We start from the raw sequence: 21,962 nt of genomic DNA on the forward strand, positions 1-21,962 counted from the left end.
GTCCAAACAGCCTACAGCATCCATCGCCATGCCCGCTGAAGGGCTGGCCGCTCCTGCCTGCCAGACCTCCTTGCCCCCAGGCTGCCACCGGCAAGGGCCTGCCGAAAGGGAGACAGCTGTTACTGAACTGCCTGGCAATGGCAGTCCTGTTCCAGTTAAGGAGTGGGGTGAGGGGAACGGGCACGAGGGTCTGCAAAATTTCCAACACCTCCGGGAAAGCAGAAAGGATGTATAAACCAGCCTTCCCTGTCCCCCCACCCCGGCCCACGACCCCTAGCCGCCAGGCTCTGTCTCACCCGCTCCCAAAAGGGGCTTTCTGTGCTCAGAGAGCGGAGCTTGCCGCTTGCCATCTGCACAGCTCCGTGTCCTGTGGGCAGGGCTGTGCGCACAGGGGGGACCGCAGAGACAGCGCTATGTAGCCCTAGTGCCGCCCCACACGCCTGAGCTCGGGAGGGAGAAAAGAAAGGGAAAGAAGGCGAGAAAAAGAGGAGGAGAGTTGGGTAGGGGGCAGGCCGGTGGGAAGAGCAGAGAAGTCGGGAGGGAAGGAAGAAAGCGGAAAAAAAGGAGGAGAAAGGGGAGGAGATGGAAGGCAAGGGGAGAAGGGAGGACCGGGCGGGGAGGAGGCGAGAGGCCGGGGAGGAGAGGAGGGCGGCAGCTCGGCAGAGAGGGACGGGACGGGACCCGGCGCCCCGCGGGCCATGCGCCTCCTGGCCACGGCGCTGGCCGCCCTGCTGGCCACGGCCCCGGCCCCAGGTAAGCGGCACCGCGGGCGCGCAGCGGCCGGCGCCCAGCCCCGGCAGCCCCTTCCCGGCCGGGACGGGGCAGCCTCCCTCGGCCGCCTGCGGGACCCCGGGCTCCGCCTCGGGCTGCCGCCCGCCCCTTCGCGCCGCCGAGCAGGCTCCGCGTCCCCCCCGCCCCGCCGGCACAGTGCTGGGGCTGGGGCAGCGGCCCCGAGCCGCGGCAGCGCCCGGGGCTCGGGCAGCGGGAGAGGGGGCTCAGCCAGAGGTTTGGGGGGGAGGGGGGGCGCCGCAGCCGGCCGGGGGCTCCCCCGCCGCCCCCCGCCCCGGGGTGCTCCCTCACCCCGCTCTGCCGCTGCCTCTCCGAGCTCCCGGCAGCAGCCCTTCTGCACAGCGACCAGACCCGCAACTGTGCTTTCAAAAAGACCCTCCCCGTGCAGAAGTTTATGGAAATGCGTCCTCTGCCACCTTCCGTGCCAGGCGGGACAATGTTTAGCTGCATCGAGGAACGGCCGGCAAAGTTGATGCAAAGGGAGATTTGGCATTGCTTTTTCCACAGGTGCCTCTAGGCCTATAGGCATTCAGTGGAAACGGAATCCGTAGGTCACTTGTAAAACACCTTCCCCGCTCAAGACCTTTCTGCCTCCAAAATCAAAGGTGCATTGGCCGGCGTTGTGTCCTAAAGCTGCAAAATGGACACGGAGTCCGGATCTGAACTTCAAGGCGCAATGAGTGTTAGGGGGTGGGGAAGCCCTGCTCATTCAAGGTTAATAAAAGAGCTGGATTTGGGTCTTCGCCTCAAAAGGGCAGGAGATGGTGGAGGCAGAGGTTTGGTTCAAGTTCATCTTTAGTCACTGCAGAACCTTTCTCAGAGAAGAAGCCTCTGACTTGTGAAACTTGCGGACAGATCCATTCAGCTGAAAACAGCTGGTTGCTTTTGGTGATCTTGCCAGCCAGCTCCTAATTATTTTCAGTCAAACAAAAAGCTTTGCTTCTTTCTGGCTCATCTGCTCTTCTTTTTAATTGTAGAGAAGTCCAAATAAAGCAGGCTTTGACACTAACGTTGTTTCACAGAACAAGCTACAACAGGGATAAAAACCATCCCATATACTTCTGGTTGTGCAAATCCGAGATCAGAAGGTAACTACCCTGATAGCATGCCTCTCTAGTTCCTTAGCTATCAGCAGGGGCTGAGGAAAAAAGTCCTCTCGGCCCTGAAGGCTGGGCTGTAGATTCTGCCTGTCAGTCTCCATGGAGGAAGGAAGAAGGGCCTATCACTAAACCTGGATTGTGAGCAGTAGTGCACAGGAGCAATGCTACTCTTGAGTATCTCCACCAAAGTAACTGGGGTTCTTCCACAAAAACACAGCCATGCCTTATCAAACACAAGGACCCAGCAGTGACTGTGGGTCCTCTGCTACTGTTCCAGCACAGGCAGAGGGGACAGCCCTGGCGTAGACAGGTTTCTAGCCACTAAAAGTGCAATTCATTACTCCTGCCAGTGCTGTGAAAGTGTTCTGCTATGTAACATTGCAGACAACGAAGTCCAAACCTAGCTAATACTTGCAATTGAACTGGTGTAAGCAAAAGTGGACTATTTTCAAAATAGGATTTTTCAAAACAGGGTTTAGTCAGCAGTAACCTTCCCTGACTCCCAACAGGCTAGTAAGACATGCAGGTGGAGGGTACCAAAGCAACAAACAGCTAAAACACCAGGATGGGGGCAACTGAGCTGGTTGCAAGTAGGAGAGATGTGTTTGATGATTAAGCACACCGCAAAGGAATCCTCAAGTCTTTGACTCACTCTCCTCCCCTTTTCTATAAATAGTTTCCCTTTCCAAGCAGAAGCAAGACTAAAACTGTTGTGGTGAGCTCCACCTGAGCAGCTACATCATGCTGTACTGGGAAGGCGAGAGAAGAAAAACAGTGATTCCTCTCGAAGCAGCAATCTGAAGCCTAGAAATTCAGTGCTCTGTTGGCACACAGGCCTGCTCTCCAGTTGTGGAGGAGTCTCCTGTCTTGGCAAGAATCCCATTACAAGGGTAAACCTCATGTTGGGGCTGATCCAGTGCCTGCTGAAGACAGGAGGAACATTTCCACTAGTGTCTGGGAGCCCTGAATGAGCCTTTTCCTTTCCGCCTAAGAGGTAAATGACCGCTTTCCTCCAAAATCCACCACTGTTCCTGCTTCAATGGCACTGGGAGGATAGAGTCAAATGTTTTTCTGTTTTATATAAAGCATCACCTGAACCTGTTCAACATAAGATGAGATGAGATCACGGTGAAAGCCTCAGGAAATTTCCAAAACTCTCCTCATTGCTGCACTTGTACAGCTGCACCAACAGGAGCCATAGAAGAAAAATAAGGAGATGGGTTCCCACATGAAGGATGCAAAATTTGATATTTCCTTATAAAAAGGCATGTCCCCAGAGGAAAAGTAGAAGCCTTAGGTATAAAATACCAATGTTTTTATGAGTCTAAACAGCTAGAAAGGGATCAGAGACTCCATGTACAATGCTGCTTTATCTTCTTGCAGAGGCTTCCATCATCACCATATCTGAGTTCCTCTGTATTTTCTCTTGGGTACTTTTTGGCACTATGTTCTGCCTAGTTTTGAATTAAGCAATGATTCTTTTGCCTTTTATTTTGGGAATCTATTCCACAATTAATCCTAGCCAGCTTTTTCAAATGAGAAGTTCACATGTCAGGAAAATGACATAATTGTTTTTCTTTACAGTTTTCATGACGTGTTCATAATTTCAGTAGAAAAAGTTTGTGTTTCTCATTTACCCAAACCACATTTTTATAAATTATGTATTAAACATTTATACCCTAAGTAATTATGAGAACCCCAAAAAGTGCTGAAATTCTTAAACCTATTCCTTATTTACTGAGCAGCACAACGTTAAAAATTTAATCTTATTTCGGTGGCAGAGACAGCCTTCTTATCTTCACATCTGCCTGTAAAGCACCAAGGTCAGTAACTCCAGCAAGTAATAACAGACATTTCATGCCTGGAAAGCTTTTGGTGGTTTTCAGCCTTAATTTTAACTTCCAATGTCCTGTTCTACTTGTGTGCTTTCTACAGTCCACAATAATCTCTTGCTTTGGCACTTACATGCATTGCACACACAAGCGTCGTGCATAGATAATTACATCAAAAATCTAGGCCATGCTTAGCTGTAGTTTCTTAAAGAATTCTTAAAAAAACCCTTTCTTTACACAACTTATTTTCCCCTTCATAAAGAAAAAATAATGTCTACTTGGCTAAAGTACACCATTCACTAGAGCTTTCTACTGAAATGACCCAGAATAATAATTATACTATTAATTTTCAGAGGGTTCCTCTCAAACAGCTGCAATGTAACTTCTTTAATTTGGTGGATTTACTTTAAGTAAGGTGATACAATTCACCACTCCATTTCACAGCTTCACTGGGGCCATAAAACCAGTGTCTCAGCCTCCAATACTCCTTCAGAAATAGAATGGAAATACTTTACTTGCTTATTTTGAAGATAAATATATGTTTGTGTTTCAGGAGCTGATGTCAGACAAGAGTCTCTGCCAAAACGCTCATCCCCTTTGTTAAAATGTTCCTAGCTGATGTGCTAGAAAAGTGTCCAGAAATGAAAAAATCATTCTCCCAGAGTTGCAATTCTCATTAGTATTTGAGTACAGTATATTCACATAACAGGAAGCTTAACATTCACGTTTCAGAGGACATTTCATGCTTTGCAGAGTGCATTTCAGGGAGTGCTTGCTCACTGTTGAAATATGGTTCTTTCTCTAGTGGATGCCATCAGACCGGTAGATTACACATTACAAGTCATTTAGGGAACACATTGCCACAATATACCATTGGTCAAAAATAGATCAGTCTCTGATATGACTAATAAGAACGTTCTTAATGTACATTAGAAAGGAAATAAAATGAGTGTTGATTCCCATGCCTCAGAAAATCAGTCCAGCATAAATCATTCAGCTCAGGAAAGAAAAATCTTCTTCTAATGAACAGCTATGGACTTCTTTCAACCTTCACCTATAATGGCCATGGTTAGAAATAAAGCAGAGAGACAACTGGTCTAAGCTAGTAGGTTCATGCTGAAGAGCAGAAACAAGAGTCAGAAATTAATGGAACAATGGAATAATCATTTGTCCTAATATAATCTCATGTCATATTCTGTCATGCAAATAATGTCAGATTAAATTGAATTTGTAGTCAGAAGGGCTAATCTGACAGTTTTAACCCAGACTTGAGATGACTATTTGATTATGACAAGGAGAATATTACTTAAAACAGAGGCCATGGGGAACTGTAAAGTGAGAAGCTGGTTACGGGCACATAGGGAGGTTAGTAGGGAATCGTATCATGTAAGGTTTGCACAAACTATGTCTAAACGGAGTAGACAGAAGCATGCACATTGAAATTATGTGACCTTATCAAGTTAGCAAAAGATTGGGATAGCATGTAGGAAAAACTCAGGACCAAGTAACAAAAGCGGAGCGGAACCTAGTAAAGCAGAGTCAAGTACCTGGGGATTAGTAAGAATTTCTTTGATACACTAGGAACTGAACCACAAATGACAAAGAAGGGAAAATGCCCAAGTATAGTATTTAATTATAAACTGACATATAATCACATATGAAAATATCATGAAAAAGACAACATAATTCTGGGATATACCAGGCAAAGTAGAACCCAGTCAAATCTGGGAAGTACCATGACTATTTCACAAGACTTTGGAGAGCTTCTTTCCAGACACTCGATAATTCCAGTCACCCACATTAAAAAAAAAAAAAAAAAAAACAAACCAAAACCTATGATCAAACCCAGAATTTAAACCGGAACCAATGCAGAGTAGGGTTACTAAGGTGAATAGGGGAGACACTACTTTACTAAAGGAGACTAACAGCGCTTGGCTTCTTTAGCTCAACAAAGCAAAGGCTGAGACACCAGATAATTTCTTTCTATATGGAGTCAGGAAGCAAGCTCTAGAGAAGAAAACACTATTTAAACTTAAAGCTGGCACAGGAACAAACGGGAATAAACTGGCTATTGAAACAATTTAGCCTGGATATCCTAAGAAGGGTGCAAGTCATCGGAAGAGCTGGTGTTGGAACAGCTTTCCAAAAGACATTCTTGGCTCTTGCTCCAAGCTAGTTTTAGATTAATGCTTGTTCAGACTGACAAAAGATTATGTGATGTTGGGCCTGTGACAGCAGCAGGGTGTCCACTTCAGCCCTGTCTTATTAATTAGTGACAGCAAGAATACTAAAGCAGACTTACTGAAGAAGGGCCTCATACCATCTTTATCATTCACAGAGAGACAGAAGATGTCAGGTTCTAAAAGCTCATTAAATTGCTGCACACTGAACAGATGCCATCGGTTTACATGCTATGGACTTGCACGCGGGGACACACTATGGTGCTATTTTGACAGCATGGAAGATGCTCACCATCTTTTCTTTCCTTTGCAGATGTTTGTGAGGCTTTAAATGTGACAGTCTCTCCAGGACCAACAGTGCGATACTCCGAGGGAGATAATGCTACCCTTTACTGCCACATTTCTCAAAAAAGAAAGTCAGACAATTTGCTGGCTGTGCGGTGGGTCTTCGCTGCATCACCTACCCAGGAGTATCTGATGATCAAAATGACAAAGTTTGGGTCTGTCCAGTATTATGGAAATTATACTCATCATTTCCACAAGCAAAGACTTCATCTTCTTAAAGAGAAACATGGAACTATGTACAAATTTCTTATTCTAAGCCTCCAGCAAACAGATCAAGGACATTATATATGCAAAGTCCAGGAAATTGGCAAACACAGGAATAAGTGGACAGCATGGTCAAATGGCACAGCAGCTACTGAAGTAAGAGGTGAGAGACTACTGATTTAAATTCTGTCATTTTTCTTGTCCCATGATCCCTTTTTTTCTTTTCTTACAAGTTCATCCATAAGACATTTGAAGTTAGGTTATTTCTAAGTGTTATCTGTGGATATGAGAAGAAAACTTTATACTCAGCTTCTTTACTTACACATTACAATTTAAACATTATTCAGCCCTTAATAAAATGTAACGAAGTGAGAAGATTGACAGATTTGTGGAAGATTGTCTATTTCCTTTGCCTTTTACCAGAATAGCAGTGATTAAAACTCCTTTACATTTAACCACAGGTCTCTACAACTTTGCTAGTGGGAATAAACGAACACCATTATTACTTAAATACAAAGAGACAGAAACAGAGAGAAATGAACTTTTTTTCTGAAGAATATGCAGTGGGTCAGCCAGAAATAAAAGCATTATATTTTAGATCTATGTTTTGCCTCTCTCTTGGTGTTTTCATTGCTTTTAGTTCTAGTCTAGCAGCAGTTGGTAAGTAACATTTCTAGTATCACTTCTGTGCTTTTGTTTATACCACTTGTAGCCAGAAAGCAGAGCTATAAAAGCAGTGACCAGCCTGCTGGTATTGAACTTCAGATAAAGAAATGACCAGCAATAAGCAAGGGTTTTGAACCAAGTTAAAAACAAGCCTTCTCTTCAGGATGGGTCAGCTCAAATCTAACGCCACCACACCCACACTTTCAGAGATGGGTGAAACTAGCTTTTAGAGAACAGACTCCTTTGAAGGAGTGGTTGAGCTCAGCAGTTGTGCCATTAGTGCTAGCTGGCAAACTAGCCCCCTGCTTGTGGTTTTATGAACAGAAAAGTTGATTTTCCACAGGGCCAACTCTAAAGATAAGGCAAAAAATCAAGTGTGGCTGCTTGGTCCATGGGTCTGGAAATTCAAGAGGTTCATCCAGCAATCACAGAAAAACTTGTGAGAGAAAACTGTACTTCATGAAGTTTCTGCTATTGCTGTTGATGCTAAATTTATTGTTGTGTTTAGACTGCAAAGGTTACTCCTGTAGCTGGGAAACCCTAATCCCACTTATCTAACGTGTTTTGGGGAAACTGGCTGTAGCTCTCCTCTGAAACCAATTTTGCTCTGAGGGAACTCTGTTGACTACAGGCCTTTTTAAGATAGATTCAAACACGTTTACATAGTCTTAATCCAAAACACATTCTGTCAACGCCAGCTTCACTGGTGTCATTCAGGTTTCTGTATCACTTTTGGGTTATACACACACTAGGGAGACAAATGTGACAGTAAAAAATAATCTTTGTGAGTGTATGATCTCCTGTGGATAGCTTTCAGGTATCACAAGCTTTTGTTTTGATTTATCTGAATTACAAGAGCAAAGATGTGAAAAACACAATATAACAACACAATATAACAAGAGAGAAAGAGCAGCTTCATATTGACCAGCAATGTTTAAAATTGCCTTGAAAAATCATGGCATTAACATAATGTAATTAGCTGGTTATTACTAGCAATGATGAAAGTCACTAATGATCCAAAGATGAAGTTCTGTTTAGATTAGTAGCAAACACCATGGATCAATTTTAAATAACAGCAAGAAAATCCTAGTCTAAACTATTTGGTGTTATAGGGTATGCAAAACTTGTCTGGAAAGCCTCGAAGACATTCATATGGGATTTCCTCTGTTTCCTGGTTGCAGACAGTCAGAAATATAAATAATGTCAGAGCAGGACCCAAGTCCAAACTGGAACCCCAACCCCTTACCTGTCTCCACCAGGGAAAAGCCCACCCCTCCAGCACCCAGACCCCACCTGTGTGCATCAGCCACCTTCTTTTGCACAGAAGACCAGGGAAGCAGGACTTAAAGGAAAACTTCACTAAAGGTCATTAGACTCCTAAATACAGATCACCAGAGCAATCAGTACCGTGGATCAGAAATGTAGTCCTGCAGCCAAATGTCATCTGTAATCCATAACCTAGTATCCTAAAGAAACCAAAGCCTACATGATCACGCTATCAACTAGTCTGCACCCTTTTGATTCCATGGGCTGATTTTGAGATAACAGTCTTAAAGCTATTAAGGTTGTACAAGTAACGTGAAATTGGCTGGGGGGAGGGAGAGAAGATCTGCATGAACTTCCTCACCGAAGGCAAATTGTAAGAAAAAAAAGGTAATTATTGTTCTTGAGCTGCCATGTGCCCAGTGACCTTCCACATCACAGTAAGTAATCGGGGCTCCTGGACGTACCACAGGAGGAGGTGGCCAGTACTAAGGTTGTGGTGGAGAGGGGAGCCATTAGGGTATGGGACACAGAACTCATTAGCTTCACAGCTCAAAGAACAGTTTCTTGTTTGATTTTTATTGCTGTTTTCACTCTTTTGTTTTGGAATGGGGAGGAGTAAAAACACTAGAGCCCAACATCTCCTGAACTCAGCCATCTTAATCTCTGGAGGGCATTAAGTTTTACAAACACTGACCCCACGTTGGGTGGCTGGAGCCAAGACACAGTGGTTAGTCTTGTAACCACACAGGGATATGAAATGAAACTTTATTGCATGCATGATTTAGCCCTATAGACTTCAGGCATTAGCTTACTTCATGCTCAGCAGTCATTCTTCCCCGCTGTTCTGCGCTTGGCTAGGAACTGGTTCTCCTCCTCTCCCTACCTCTTCCTCCTTCACCCCTCTAGATTTGGCTGAAAGGAGAGATTCAGCCACTGTCGAAAAGGAACTGGCAAGCAGGAGGACTGATCACCCCAACTGCCCCAGCCTTTCACCTTTGGGAAGGGGCGAAGCTGGTGACTGGTGTGGGGAAGGGAAATCAAGGCTCTCATCTCAACCCGCAAAGAATAAGCAGTTCAATTGCTGTGCTGGGGGGAGAAGAGGAGGAGAGGCTGAGAGTAACTACCAGGTGTTGCTACTTCCAACAGCACCTCGAATGGATGGTCGGGGCTGAAGCTTGCAGGCCTACCAAGCAGGGCTAGGAAGCCACCATACAATCCAGAAGTCTCCTAGAGGACAGGCCACACCTTTTTCTGGTATTTTGGGGAAGAAATTTGGAGGATAACTTGAGGGATGGGAGCTAGAGAGGGCCAGGTCTGGTATCAAGACACAGAGAAAAGCAGTGAGGGAAGAAAGTGCTGTTTCAGCTGGGGGCTTACACTATACTGACCCTTTCCCTCAAATCCTCCGTGCCACAACAGGTAGCTGTCCCCGAGAGTAGTACACCGAAAGATAGAGTGGATAACAAGTAACATGTTTCTTGCATGAAGGACTTGCAAAACAGACCAATAGATGTATCCAAGGAGTGCAGAACAAGTAGCAGGCTTGCAGAGGAGGGGGAAAAGAAAAAAAAAAAAAAAAGAAAAAGAAAAAAGGGAAAAAAGAAAAAAGAAAAAAAGAGATAAAATCAGATGGAGGATCACTTTAAGGATTTTCCTGTAATAATATCATTTCATAGGGAAGATCAGCATTTTAAAAGGTGTTTTCTCATTCACTGAATGATGGAATTTCTTAAATGCCTGTAGTGAAACATATGGATTTGTCAGGAGCACTTGGGAAGGGAATGACCTGTTCCAGGTAAATGGCAGCAGAAGAAAAAGCAATATAAAATATTGTCAGACCACCTGTCATACCCCTCCTCACAAAAAGCCACTCTGCATCTTTCATAGCTGCTCAGGCTATTGCTGACTATAGCACAGAAACTTCTCATTGCTCTTCCTAGCTAAAGTGTGGGGTTCAGATCAATTTAGTTATTGCAAAGAAGGAAAACTGTAACTTTTCAGTCTAGTCCTTAAATACTATTTTTTCCCCTGATTTTTAGTATGATTTATGAATATATAATCAGGGAGGGGATTTGAGTCTCATGATTTCATCTTTCCCACACTGCCTGGTCAGCTGTATTGCTTCTCTCTGCTTCAAACGTAACCGAAAGCAGAGCAGGAAACCTGAGACAAGGGAGGCAGGAAGGCCCACCTGGAGACCAAACACATCGACAATACACCCTGTGGGGAGCTGAGGCAGACACCACCACCCCCCCAGCCACCCAAAAGAGCATTCATTCTAATTCTAAATCCAGATTAAAAATACTAAAAGACCTCTGAAAAATGACATGTCTTTAAGTGCCATAGCAACTGTTTTACTGCTAAAAGCCTCTTTACTGGAAACAAAAGACCACCTTAGCTAGCATTTGGTTAATGCACTGTGAGTGTACAGGACTTGCTACAAATGGGAGGGAAGGCAACTCTTTTCAGAGTAGTGGTAAAGCCTCCAATGGTAACAGTTGGGCTTTTCAAGGAATTTTTCTTACAAACACATTTTGTATTTTATATTATGATCGGTTACACTTTTGATTGCAAAGGGATTTACTTATATTACAGTTAGATCCAGGATGCAACAAAAAGAGCAATACAAATTGCCTGAAGCATTTGGATACTTAAATTGTACTGCTTGTGCTTTATCAAATAAGGTAACAGCATTCAAACAAATCACAGTTGCTGTCTTGTCTAACATTTTGTTCCAGTTAATGTGTCTGCAGTTATGCCCAAATTCAAAATAGTATCTTTATGCTAAAGCACCAGGCAAATTTCTTACAACCTTGCACATCAAGTGGATGCAGAAATAGCATTTAGGTCCCTTTTTTTGTTCACACAGGAAGAGGAGGTCACTGCGTAAGACAGAGTTCCAAGGGTCATTCTGCTTCTTCAAAATCTGACTTGCTCTTGAAGCAGAAAAAACCTGGGGCAGTTCAGTACATAGGCTTTGCCAACCACCAAGCACAACACTATTCAAAGCAAAAGACCTTACCAGATTATGGCTGGTTCTGTAGTATCTACTGCTATTAACTCATATTCAAATTTTATTATTTGCAAGCAAGTTTGCAGGTGTGAATTTGTGTAGGTCATTAAGGAGTTGCAAATGCATTTTCTTGCAACATGTAAGTTTATACAGATACACATACTGGAGTTGTGGAAAAACAACCGAGTTACAGGCTACAGTTCCTCAATGTATAACGATGGCAGTTAAAAGTTTAACTACATATCTGGCTTCTCCTTTAGGGACAGAATACATGTCTTCAGAAAAGGAGCCTCATCCAATGGGGATGAAATCCTTACAGTCTTCTGTTCATGGACTCACATGTCAACTACAGCAACTTTGTAGTGTTTTCAGAAGGCCCAGCTGAAATTTGAACTGTTGCATTTTGCCCCTTTAAGTGTAGTGAATACAAGACATCAAATAGGATTCATAAAAAGGCTGCTGTTAAATGTTGGTAGTAAACGCAAGAGAAATCCATATCCTGATGTTGCCAAGAAGCATCTCCTACTCCAGCCATGCAACATCTTCGCTTTAAGCTAAGGTGAATCTTTTCCCCTTCCCCATCTTCTTATCAAAGGCATCTGTTCTTTTCCTGGGCTTGTGTGGTCAATGCTAGCCTAAAACCAAGTTAGTGATCTTCATTATAGTACAGAACACCCCAGAAAACAGTTTATTTGAGGAAAAAAAGTAATCAGAAAGATGGTTCTCCCACTGCCTTCCTATCAGAAAACTCAGGATAGTGAGTAGTCTTCTCAGAACAATATGCAGCACCTCCAAGCCATCATTTACAGTTGGGTAATCCCTCAAGCCCACTATGCAAGGTACTGCACATCTCTTAGGAAGAGCAATATATGTTCCACATGGTTTACAATCCAAGAGAAAAGACTACATATGTAGGAGGCCAAACATAGAAAATTAGACAGTCCAACTATAATCCTACTGGCATGGACAACACAAACAAGTAGAGGTGATTACAACAATCTGTCTTGTTAAGAAGCTTATGTGTCAGAGTTTCCCCACAGAACTGAGTCTGAATTCTATTAAGTATTCGTTTCATGTGGCATTTTCCAATGGTAAAAACGTTGCAAGATACAGGAATGCAAGATTTCCCCCTCTCTCCGCCAAGATGAACAAAAGCCCTTTTTTTCAGGGAAGGTATTCTAAAGTACTTGCCAAAAATCTACATGTATCATGCTTTCATGTAACAAATGAGTAGATTTGTTAAAATATTCAGGATAAGCTTCCCATCACAACTAAACAGATTTCATTAGCCCTGAAAGCAGCTCCATATCCACTGAGTTAGTCCCACACCTCATATCCCTACAGGACACTCCTTAATGAATCACCTTTCCAGTAAGAAGGGGGTTCAGACCTCATTGGCAATGTTGGGGATATCACCAGACTCCTATTCCATTGCAATGATTGCTAGCAGAAAAAAATCATGGATTATAAGTGAGATCAGCTAATCTGATGTCATCAAAAAATGTCAGCATGTATAAATAATCTGGCTGAGGAGAGCAGAGAGGGTTTTGAACAGCAATCCAGCAGTCAGAGCATTTGGATTCTAGTACGAGGTTGTACAGCTGTTATTGCATTGACATTCATCCATTTGCCCAGAGCTCTGTAGTCTGCTCCTCTTTCTGAAACAGAGCATGCAATTCTGTGCAAAATCTGCAGCTATTTTCCCTCTTACTTGAATTAGAACATAGTCAGTCAGCCCTTTTTCTAGGATATAAAGGTGAGCTGGTACAACTTGTGGTCATGCAGTCTTCCTTCTCAGGGAAACAAACCCCACCTATAGGCAGGGGAATTACTCCGACTGAGAATTTAAGCTATTCTGCATTCAGTCAGTGACCATTGATACAGCAGTGACAGAGCAGTTTACATTAAGATGTTCAGGCTAATCTGTTCCTACATGCAAGCCAAGAACACCAAGGGTAAGTGGATGTGTTCTCCTTCCCAGCTCAGATATACGCTTTCTAAAGCATTTGGACATGCTTCAGAAAGTTCATGCGTGCATGGGTGGCTTTTTTGCAGATAGGCAGGTGTCATAACCATGTATCTTTAAAAGGCACAGCATAGAAGCCAACTTCTGAAGGAAGGAAGAAGAAAAATAACTCATGAGCAGTGCTCCCTCTTTAATGGGTTATTTGGATGCTGTTGTAGGAATTGCAGGGCAGTTCAACAAGCCAAGGGACATCCACAAGAGCTTTGGAAGGAAGGCAGGTTGGACAAAATCAAGGGCCTGCAGAGTTGGTCCTGAAGGTGGGGAAATCGTACTGGCAGAAATACTTCAGTGCCAAGCACTGCTAGAACGACTTTCTTGTTTTTTAAAAAAGCTGTGCCTAGTGTGGCTGGCTCCAAGTCAATTCCCAGGAAGCCTTCAGAGGTGTGTCCTTCAGTAAACCTGCTGCTCTTCCAGTTATTTTTTTTTCCCCCTTAACCTCTAAGACTTAGAAATAGACTACAGTGTTAAAAAATCCTTCTTAATATATAAATACAAGGGAAAATAAATTCCCGTTCTCTTGAGCAAAAGTTGTTCCTCTCCTGTCTCAGAAGTAGCCTGTTTTGAGACAGAAACACAAATTGCAACCCTAGAGGTATGAGTTCTGGGTAACTGAGAACACAGAATCAGAATAAAACTAGCTACGTATAGCAATAGCGGCAGCTTTTTCCCCGGAATACTGAGACAACTCCCACAATGCCATTACAGACCTTACAAGCACATGGCCACCCTATTCTAAGGTCTAGGCTCTTCTAAAGCATGTTTCTATCCTCTTTGCTGTACTTCACTGCATTTAACTTTTTGATTGAAGAGCCACACATTGCACCTTCCCAGAATAAGATGACAACAGGGAGGCAGTCTCACAAGCCATACAGCACTCATTAGGGGTGCCAAGCCAGATGAGATTTGCTGGAAAACATTTTTATAATGCTGTTTTATCACTGAAGTGTTTCATTGAAAGGTAATTATCCTGTGATATAAAGCAAGATCCTGGTCCACTGAAGTCTAAGGGAAAACTACATTTACTTCAAGAGGTCCCAACATTTTATGCCACACATTTTCAGTTCTTGTCATGTCATCTTTGGTTTTTTTTCAGTGATTTCATCAAAATCTTCTGATGATCCCACTTTCAAGAAAAACCACGAAGCCTGGAAATTTTTTGAAGGTAAAGATACATCTAATTGCTACTGGTTGTATACAAGATGTTACTTTAGTTCGGTGCTACAGTACAACTAAAGTGCCCCAATCAGGCCCAATTTTGTTAGTTCCTGAGCAAACTCATGTCTTGCCTGAGAAAGCATCCCGAAGAGTACAAGATGTGCTGGAGAAAAGAGAGTGGAAGGCTCCATTTTCGGTTTCTCATATGTTTGTTATGGTCAATATGAAAATAACCTAAGCCTGGCTAATCACGCAATTCAAATAACCCCCTTACCCCAGAAGGTGCTGAGTGTGTCTGAAGAGGTACCAAGCACTCTGCACTCCCACTAGCATTAGAAACTGCTCACCAGACATGCTCTGCACTGCAAGAGCAGCCTAAAGCTCCCTTGAGTTTCAAGGCAAGCAGTATTTTCTGCATAGACTAGTGAACAACTGGTCTAGGAGACTGAAATCCAGAATTTGCAGGCAGTTGGGATTCCCTCCTGCCCCAATCTGGAGCGCCAGTGGAACACCAGCATGGCATTCGCAGACACTCTGCTGTGCTGCCTGCCAGGTGGAGTGCTCGCTCGCAGGCTGGCCTTGATTCTGTGGGGAGCCTTACTGTTTAAACCACAATTTACAAACTATATTGTTGTACCGTCTAAGGGGAACAAAGCACAGAACTGCAGGTCAGGGGTCTAGTTCCAGCAATGCTATTTTCTACAAGAACACTTGCCCTCTGAGGCTTAGTTTCCTCTCTGTGAAGCAAGAAAGAAGGCAATATACCTCCCTAAGGACATTTCAAGACATTAATGGGTAGAGTATCCTTAAAGTACTCTAGCTCTAGTAAAAGCAGAAATAAGTCATTAAAGATTTCTTCTCCTTCTGAACAAAATACTCCATCTTGATCTGCCATGGTACAACTCCTGTCAGCTCCAGTGGGAATGTGTTACAGCACCTGAATAAAAACCATAAAGGGAGACTGAGGCAGTAGGTTGAAAAATAAATAAAAAAGCCCAACAAAAATTTCAAGCCAGTGCTGCCACCAGAAGCAGCAATCATAGACTTTCTTCCTTCTTCCTCAGCTACTCAGCACTCCCCCCATTGCCACTATCCCTCACCCCCCCGCCCCCGTACTGTTCTGTACAGTACAGCTGTTTGGACTGGGAAATAATCCAACTGAAGTCCTTTTGGTTTTTGGTTGCCCCACCAAAAAAAGGAAAAAAGAAAAGAGAAAAAAACCCAAGCCAGCCCTCTCCCCTCTCCTGAAAGCAAGCCCCTGTAACTACACCTGTTTGCATTTATGGAGACTTCAAACAAATTTCAAACTGAGCAGGATACTGCATGAAAGTTTCAAGAGGATTAAATTACTACTGAACTGTTACCCTAAATCTTTTGGGCCACGGTCTATCTAGATCTTGTAGACATAACTTTTTTCTATCCTGTAAGTATGAAGCATACAGCTGCAACACTGACCATCATCTGTGCTTGGCTTTCAGATCTGTATGTGTACGCAGTCTTTGTATGTTCAATAGGAATCATCAGTGTTCTCCTTTTTACACTTGTCATTCTCTGTCAGTCACTCCTGAACAAGAGGAGATCCACAGGTGAGTGAAATCTCATTCTTGCTGACTGCAAGGCCCTTACCAAAGAGGGAGAGAAGGACAATGTAGAAAATGCAGGGAAGACAAATATCTCCTTGCCTTGATTTTAACAAAAAAAATTATTGGTAGAAAAGACTATTTCTGCCAGCAAAAGTAGAACACAGGCATTTGCTCCCTTTGAATAGATATTTCACTTTAAGTTTGCTTTGGGTTTTTCAAAAATTTTCATAAAATTTTGCATAAACATAAATTGAAGGTTGTTGGAACTTCTTTCAAAGATGACCAAGTGCTGTATTATTGAATTGTGTTCTGACCAGATATAGCTAACACTTTGTATGAATGACATTTCTACAGACAAGTTTAAAGGTGTTTCAAAGTGGTTGTCTTCTGTTTTATTCTCCCTTTCTGACTAGATGTCAATATTCTTGGAAAAACAGGGGTTATTAGCACTCTCTCCTTTGTAGCATTCTTTGAAACTAAAGCATCATTTCATCATTCAGATGTGAATTTTCAGCATAATCTTTCAAGATCAAGGATTACTGTTTCATTTTTCTCTTCCTCAGAGAGGCTAAACCTGCATGAAAGCAGCCCTATTGTAATCAAAAGTGCTATTTCAGATCTGTAGAGCAGCCAGTGCAGGCTCTACTTTCATTTCAGTTTAAGAGTTGTTTATTTGGACACCTCGCACAAGTTGTGAGGATGAGATACCAGCATGCTTAGCAGCCACCACCTTAGAGGAGAGCATAAGGACCATCTCTGAACAGAAGCTTTCAGAAGGAGTTTGGTTAGCGATTTGTCCTGTAATGACAGGAGAGAATCATGACTTTGCTGCCTCTTCAGCACTACACATGTACCATGAAGGAACGAGTGACTCAGATACATGAGGGAGAAGACACTTAAGCCAAAAACAGATGTACACAGAAGTCCTTGCTTGACCACAAACACATTTTAGGCTGTGGCTCCATCTTCCCGGTAGCATGCTCAGTAGGGTAACTCTGATTCTAACTGAGCTTAACAACTCTGCTTGCCAAGAAGAAGGAGCAAGATTGATGTTATTCTTCCTACCCTGTTAAGTGACGACAAAGGTTTTGTGCCAAGGGAGTACCCACACTTAAGTATGTTGGTCATGGTGAATCACCCTGAAACCACAAGTACTAGACACACTGATCTGTCCTGTTTTTTCTCAAGCAGACATCAGGCTAGATTTTGCTTCTGGTTTTGGTGATTTACACTTACGGTGTAAGAGTACAAGCAGCTTGGAGAAAGGGTCTCTTACATTGAACCAGCAGCAGTTAAATATAGAAATAATATAGAATACAATACAGAATAAGCATATACAACAGAGAAAAAGTAATTTCTTCTGAGATGCTAAATCCTTTCTTCACTACCCTAATGCCTGAATAATTGCAGGCTTCACCAAGTTTTTATTTAGATTTTGAACATTATCCAGTAAGCACTGGCAGAATTAAACTTATGGATTCAATGGAAATAAAACAGAATAAAGCTTAGCAGATAGGCACTCAATATACAATGATAAGATTTTCAGGCAAGTCTTTCAGCTAGGACCACCTGATCAGAGTGTTTTCCAGAGCTACATTAATTGGCTCAGCATCCAGTCAAGCATCAGGGAATTAAAATCTCAGAGGAAGCATCAGTGACAGACACAGTCCCCACCAGCCTCGTATTGCTTTTTCTCCCCACCACGTCTGGGCCATGGCAGCAGGCTCAGCCCTGAATCTCTGCCCCAGGGAGCAGCCATATAGGCATGGGGCACAAAGAGCCCTCTCCTCCCTCAACACTCCTCTACACCCTCCAGAGGCACCTTCCAGGGTTTAGGATCTGACCACAAGATACACACCCTGCCAGCCAACAGCAATGCTCTCTCATTCAGACTGTTTGGATAAGGCATTGCTCCTCAAAAAGCGTTATCTTACCTCCTCTCCATCCTCAGCACTCTGTACCTCCATCCTGGGCTGGACTAGGCAGACGCTAGTATTCATGTGAAAAGAGCCTGCAGTGAAATCATGAAGTCCATCATTCCTTGAGGAAAGGAGAAAAGACAGGGACAGCAAAGCCATCCTCCCTCTGCATCACCCCAAGCCTCCAGGCAGGCTCCAGGCACAGCCTTCTTCCACATTCAGTGAGGTGGTTGCCACATCATCTTCCTCAGAGGTCCTTCAAGAGAAGCGTGGCTCTGCTCTTCCCCTTAAGACCCAGTTAGGGGCCCAGGACAACCAAAACTATCTCCTTACCTCATCTTGCTCTGCAAATTTTCATCAGGGCTTCTCCCTGAACCTCTCCAGTCACCCCATCCCTAACACAGGAACATCAACAGCTCCCTCCACTCTCCCATCAGTCCAGCTTCCTCCCCCAGTTCCTCAGCCCTAATACCACAAGGAGGATCACCTGCCCTGCCCTGCCCTGCCCTGCCCCGCCCCACCCCGCCCCACCCCACCCTTCCCTGCCCTGCCCCACTCCATCCCATCCTGCCCCACCCCACAACAACCCAACCCAACCCAACCCTGAGCAGATCCTGGCTCACCTCAGGGATCTGACATGAGAAGGGCAGTACTGACCCCGGTTCCTCACCAAAGGAGCTCCCTTGGTTTGATTGTATTGGCACTGCAGCTGGGGCTGGCCCATAGCACAGGGCAGCTATGGGATGCTGTGGGAAGCAGCAATAGTTGCAGCTGGCAACCCCTCTGTGGTTTTGGTGGAAGCCTATGCCCATTTGTTACAGGATGGGTTGCTCTTCCCAATCCCTAGTTCAAAGGCTTGGAGTATTTACTGTAGGACAAAATAAAATAATAAATACCTAGAGATGCTCCGAAGCATGTAAAAAATGTACATGAGGATCCCCTTACTCTCAAAGGGTCAAGCCTACTGTTCTCCTGTACATCTGAAAAGGCCAGACAGATAGAGGGAAGCACTGCGTTGGCTGGCTTAGACATGGCCCCTGTATCAGGCCCAGTTCCTAGTGCTCTCAGCTCCCCTTTCCTAAGGCCTAAAATGCACCCCCCGTAGGAGATGTGTAGCTTCCTTAGAATGGGAGAATTTAGCTAAGACCAAATATGAAAACTTTCCTGTAGAGAGGGGCATAATCATGTGAGTGCACTGTTGTCTGGTTTTCATGGCATTGTGAAGAACGGAGAACATGAAGGGAGGTGGCTGTCTATGCTGTATTCAACTTCACGTCATGGCCCAGGGATGCACCCTCTTTTCCTTTGGAGAAGTAAGTTGGCAGTATGTTGACCAGAAGAGCCAGAGCCTCTCCTCCTGCCTGCATGTCTCTGCACTCAGCGTGCGGCACAGCTCAGGCAGGGCACAGAACCCACTAAGCCACAAAAGAGCATCTTAATAACCCTGGCTCCTAAAAGGCTAGGGGTGGGGGGAGCTGCCCTTGCTCAGGACTACTGATTCAAAGGAATACGAAGCCAGAGGATTTATACAGCTCACACACAGAGCTGTCAGAGACAGGCTAGTGGCTGGACTGGACATCTGATCCAATCCCAGGAGGCAATCCCTTTATGCCTGAGGCCACAGTCTAGCTTACATTAGGAACAGCACTGGCTCCTGTGGGTGAATGGCTTATTTCAGGCTTCTGGAAATAAATAGAGGCACCACAAGGGAAATAAAAGTCTTCAAAGTAAAATTACTGGCCTGCTGTGCTTTTCCTTAGCAAGCGGTCTTTTGGCTGGGCTGACCACTGGAATGTGTGTTGCGCAGGCCTTCCACAGAAGATTTTTGGTGGTGTTTGATACTTCCCCCTTTCTCAAGCCTAGGTATGTCTTTGAGTCAGACTACATTTTAATGCACTATATAATGTATGTGACAATTAGCAGCTCTCCCAGTGTAAGAACCTGGCAACTCCACAGTCTTAGCAACACAGGTCTATCTGCAGTGCCCATAAACTCATAAACTGTGTTGGTGTGAAGCCACATTTTCTTTCTTTTTTTTTTTTTCCTTTAACAGTGAAGCATTACCTGGTGAAATGCCCCCAGAACAGGTAGGAGATTACACTTCTTTTTACTATAACCCAAGGCACCAGTTCTGGTTTTGTTTTGCTATGTATGCTGAAGATGAGTAATGTTTTCCAAAAGTCTACAGGAGGATGAAGAGTTCCAGGTCCATGAGTCATGAACGTGCCTGCAAGCCAACATCTGCTGTGCATGATAAGGGAGATCTACCTGGGCTATCTAGCTGTAGGTCCTGCAGGCGCTTCAGTGACAAGCCTCTCCTTGAGGCTCTGAATTGCTCTCTGGAGAAGCCTGTTTTCATCCTGTGTAGCTTTCTAGGGTTTCCCAACACATCACCAGATGATAATGACCTAAACCATCCATGTACATAAAACAAACCACAATGTTACGCAGTGATTCCTGCACCCAGAAACAGGGAGTGGGGCTCAAAGGCAGATTTTCTAGGCCCACGGTGTATTCCCAGCTGAAGACTCCAAGTAATGGGAAAAACTCTACTTCTGTTGCAGTCATTAATCACTGTCCCTTTAAATACCACTGGCTGCCAAAAGTTTTTGATTGTGTGGTGCGATAAAAGTGATTTCCATTGTATGACCTTCTTGAGATATAAATTGTGCTGGAACTGCAGTAAAAAAAAAGATGACAGAAGTATTTTACAAACAAAAAAGATTAAAGAGGGATGCCTCATAACAACACAGAAGAACAGCTGTTTCCCAGTTTTCAGTGACATAAAACATGTGTTTCTCGCCTTGTAGTTTAAATCCAGTACCACTTGGTATCACAGATACTATTTCTCATAGGATCTTTTTAGATACTATGAGATTCAATGCCAAGTATAGCATATCCTAGATCCTCAAATAGTGTAATTTTTAATGCATTCTCATGGGATTATCGCTGTATTCAAGCTAACCGACACTCAGATGTAAGTGAAGTCACAACAAAGCAACAGAGTTCAGGAGAGGCCAGTACAAACTGAAACTTTCATGTTATTCATGGAAAGATCTTTGTTCTGTGACCCTGACCAGCCATTGCACCACACCAAAAACTTAGAGACAGCTCAGCAGTTTTCTTTTTTCCCTGGTTGTTTTCTCTTTCCCCTTCTTTCTTAGTTGCTGGGACAAAGTTGGAATTACAAAAACAAAAAAAAAGAAGGGGGAGGAAATCAAAGTAGATTGGTAGAGGACACAGGAAGAGGAGAAAAATGAGACCCAATTGGAAAGATGACTGAAAAAATGGAGCATGGCAGTCAGATAAAAAGACTTGTAATACAGAATCTGCCTCTCTGGGAATACATGATGTGGTAGTAATACTACTGCCAACACTAAACTTAGGAGGCTGAATAGCAGGGGGAAAACAAGCTAACATGATTTCTTCACTGTAAAATGGAGTCTCCAGAAGTGAAAGAAATGCATGACTCTATATGGATAAAAATAAGTTTTCATATATTTCAGTGTGGCAAGTTACGTTAATGAAAGCCCTGATCCCACAAATGTATGTCTGAAGTGCATTGACTTCAGGGCTTTAAAATTAAATAGCTGTGAAAACGGTACCAGTGTCATCATTTTTGTTATGTTTCACACTTGGTACCATTTATTTTCCACCATCTGCTCAAAACACAAACCATTAATCCCCCTGAACTCAATTCACCTGCACATTCCTTGTCCTGGAACTTAATTCAACACATTTAGACCCAAAACCCAGTGTCTAAATAGCCATTAGGCCAAACCGATGAACTAATTTGTGTGAGATTCCTGCCAGTCAAAATGACTACGCTGTGCAAAACTCAGCCTTGATTAGAGAGGCTCAGCTCCAATTCCCTTAGTGATATT

General features: G+C 43.7%; 1 protein-coding gene across 1 annotated transcript in view; it reads left to right on the plus strand.

Moving 5' to 3' along the window:
• The first annotated feature begins 698 nt into the window (after positions 1-698).
• The window catches only part of VSTM4 (V-set and transmembrane domain containing 4), a 37,601-nt gene continuing 16,337 nt past the window's right edge, over positions 699-21,962 (plus strand). Inside the window, exons 1-5 of the mRNA XM_075717934.1 lie at positions 699-753; positions 6,215-6,613; positions 14,515-14,583; positions 16,055-16,162; positions 20,132-20,165. Of these exons, the coding sequence (XP_075574049.1) occupies positions 699-753; positions 6,215-6,613; positions 14,515-14,583; positions 16,055-16,162; positions 20,132-20,165 (665 nt within the window). The remainder of the gene's footprint in view (positions 754-6,214; positions 6,614-14,514; positions 14,584-16,054; positions 16,163-20,131; positions 20,166-21,962) is intronic.

The sequence above is a fragment of the Pelecanus crispus genome, chromosome 10 (genome assembly GCF_030463565.1).
Source record: "Pelecanus crispus isolate bPelCri1 chromosome 10, bPelCri1.pri, whole genome shotgun sequence".
Classification (NCBI taxonomy): domain Eukaryota; kingdom Metazoa; phylum Chordata; class Aves; order Pelecaniformes; family Pelecanidae; genus Pelecanus; species Pelecanus crispus.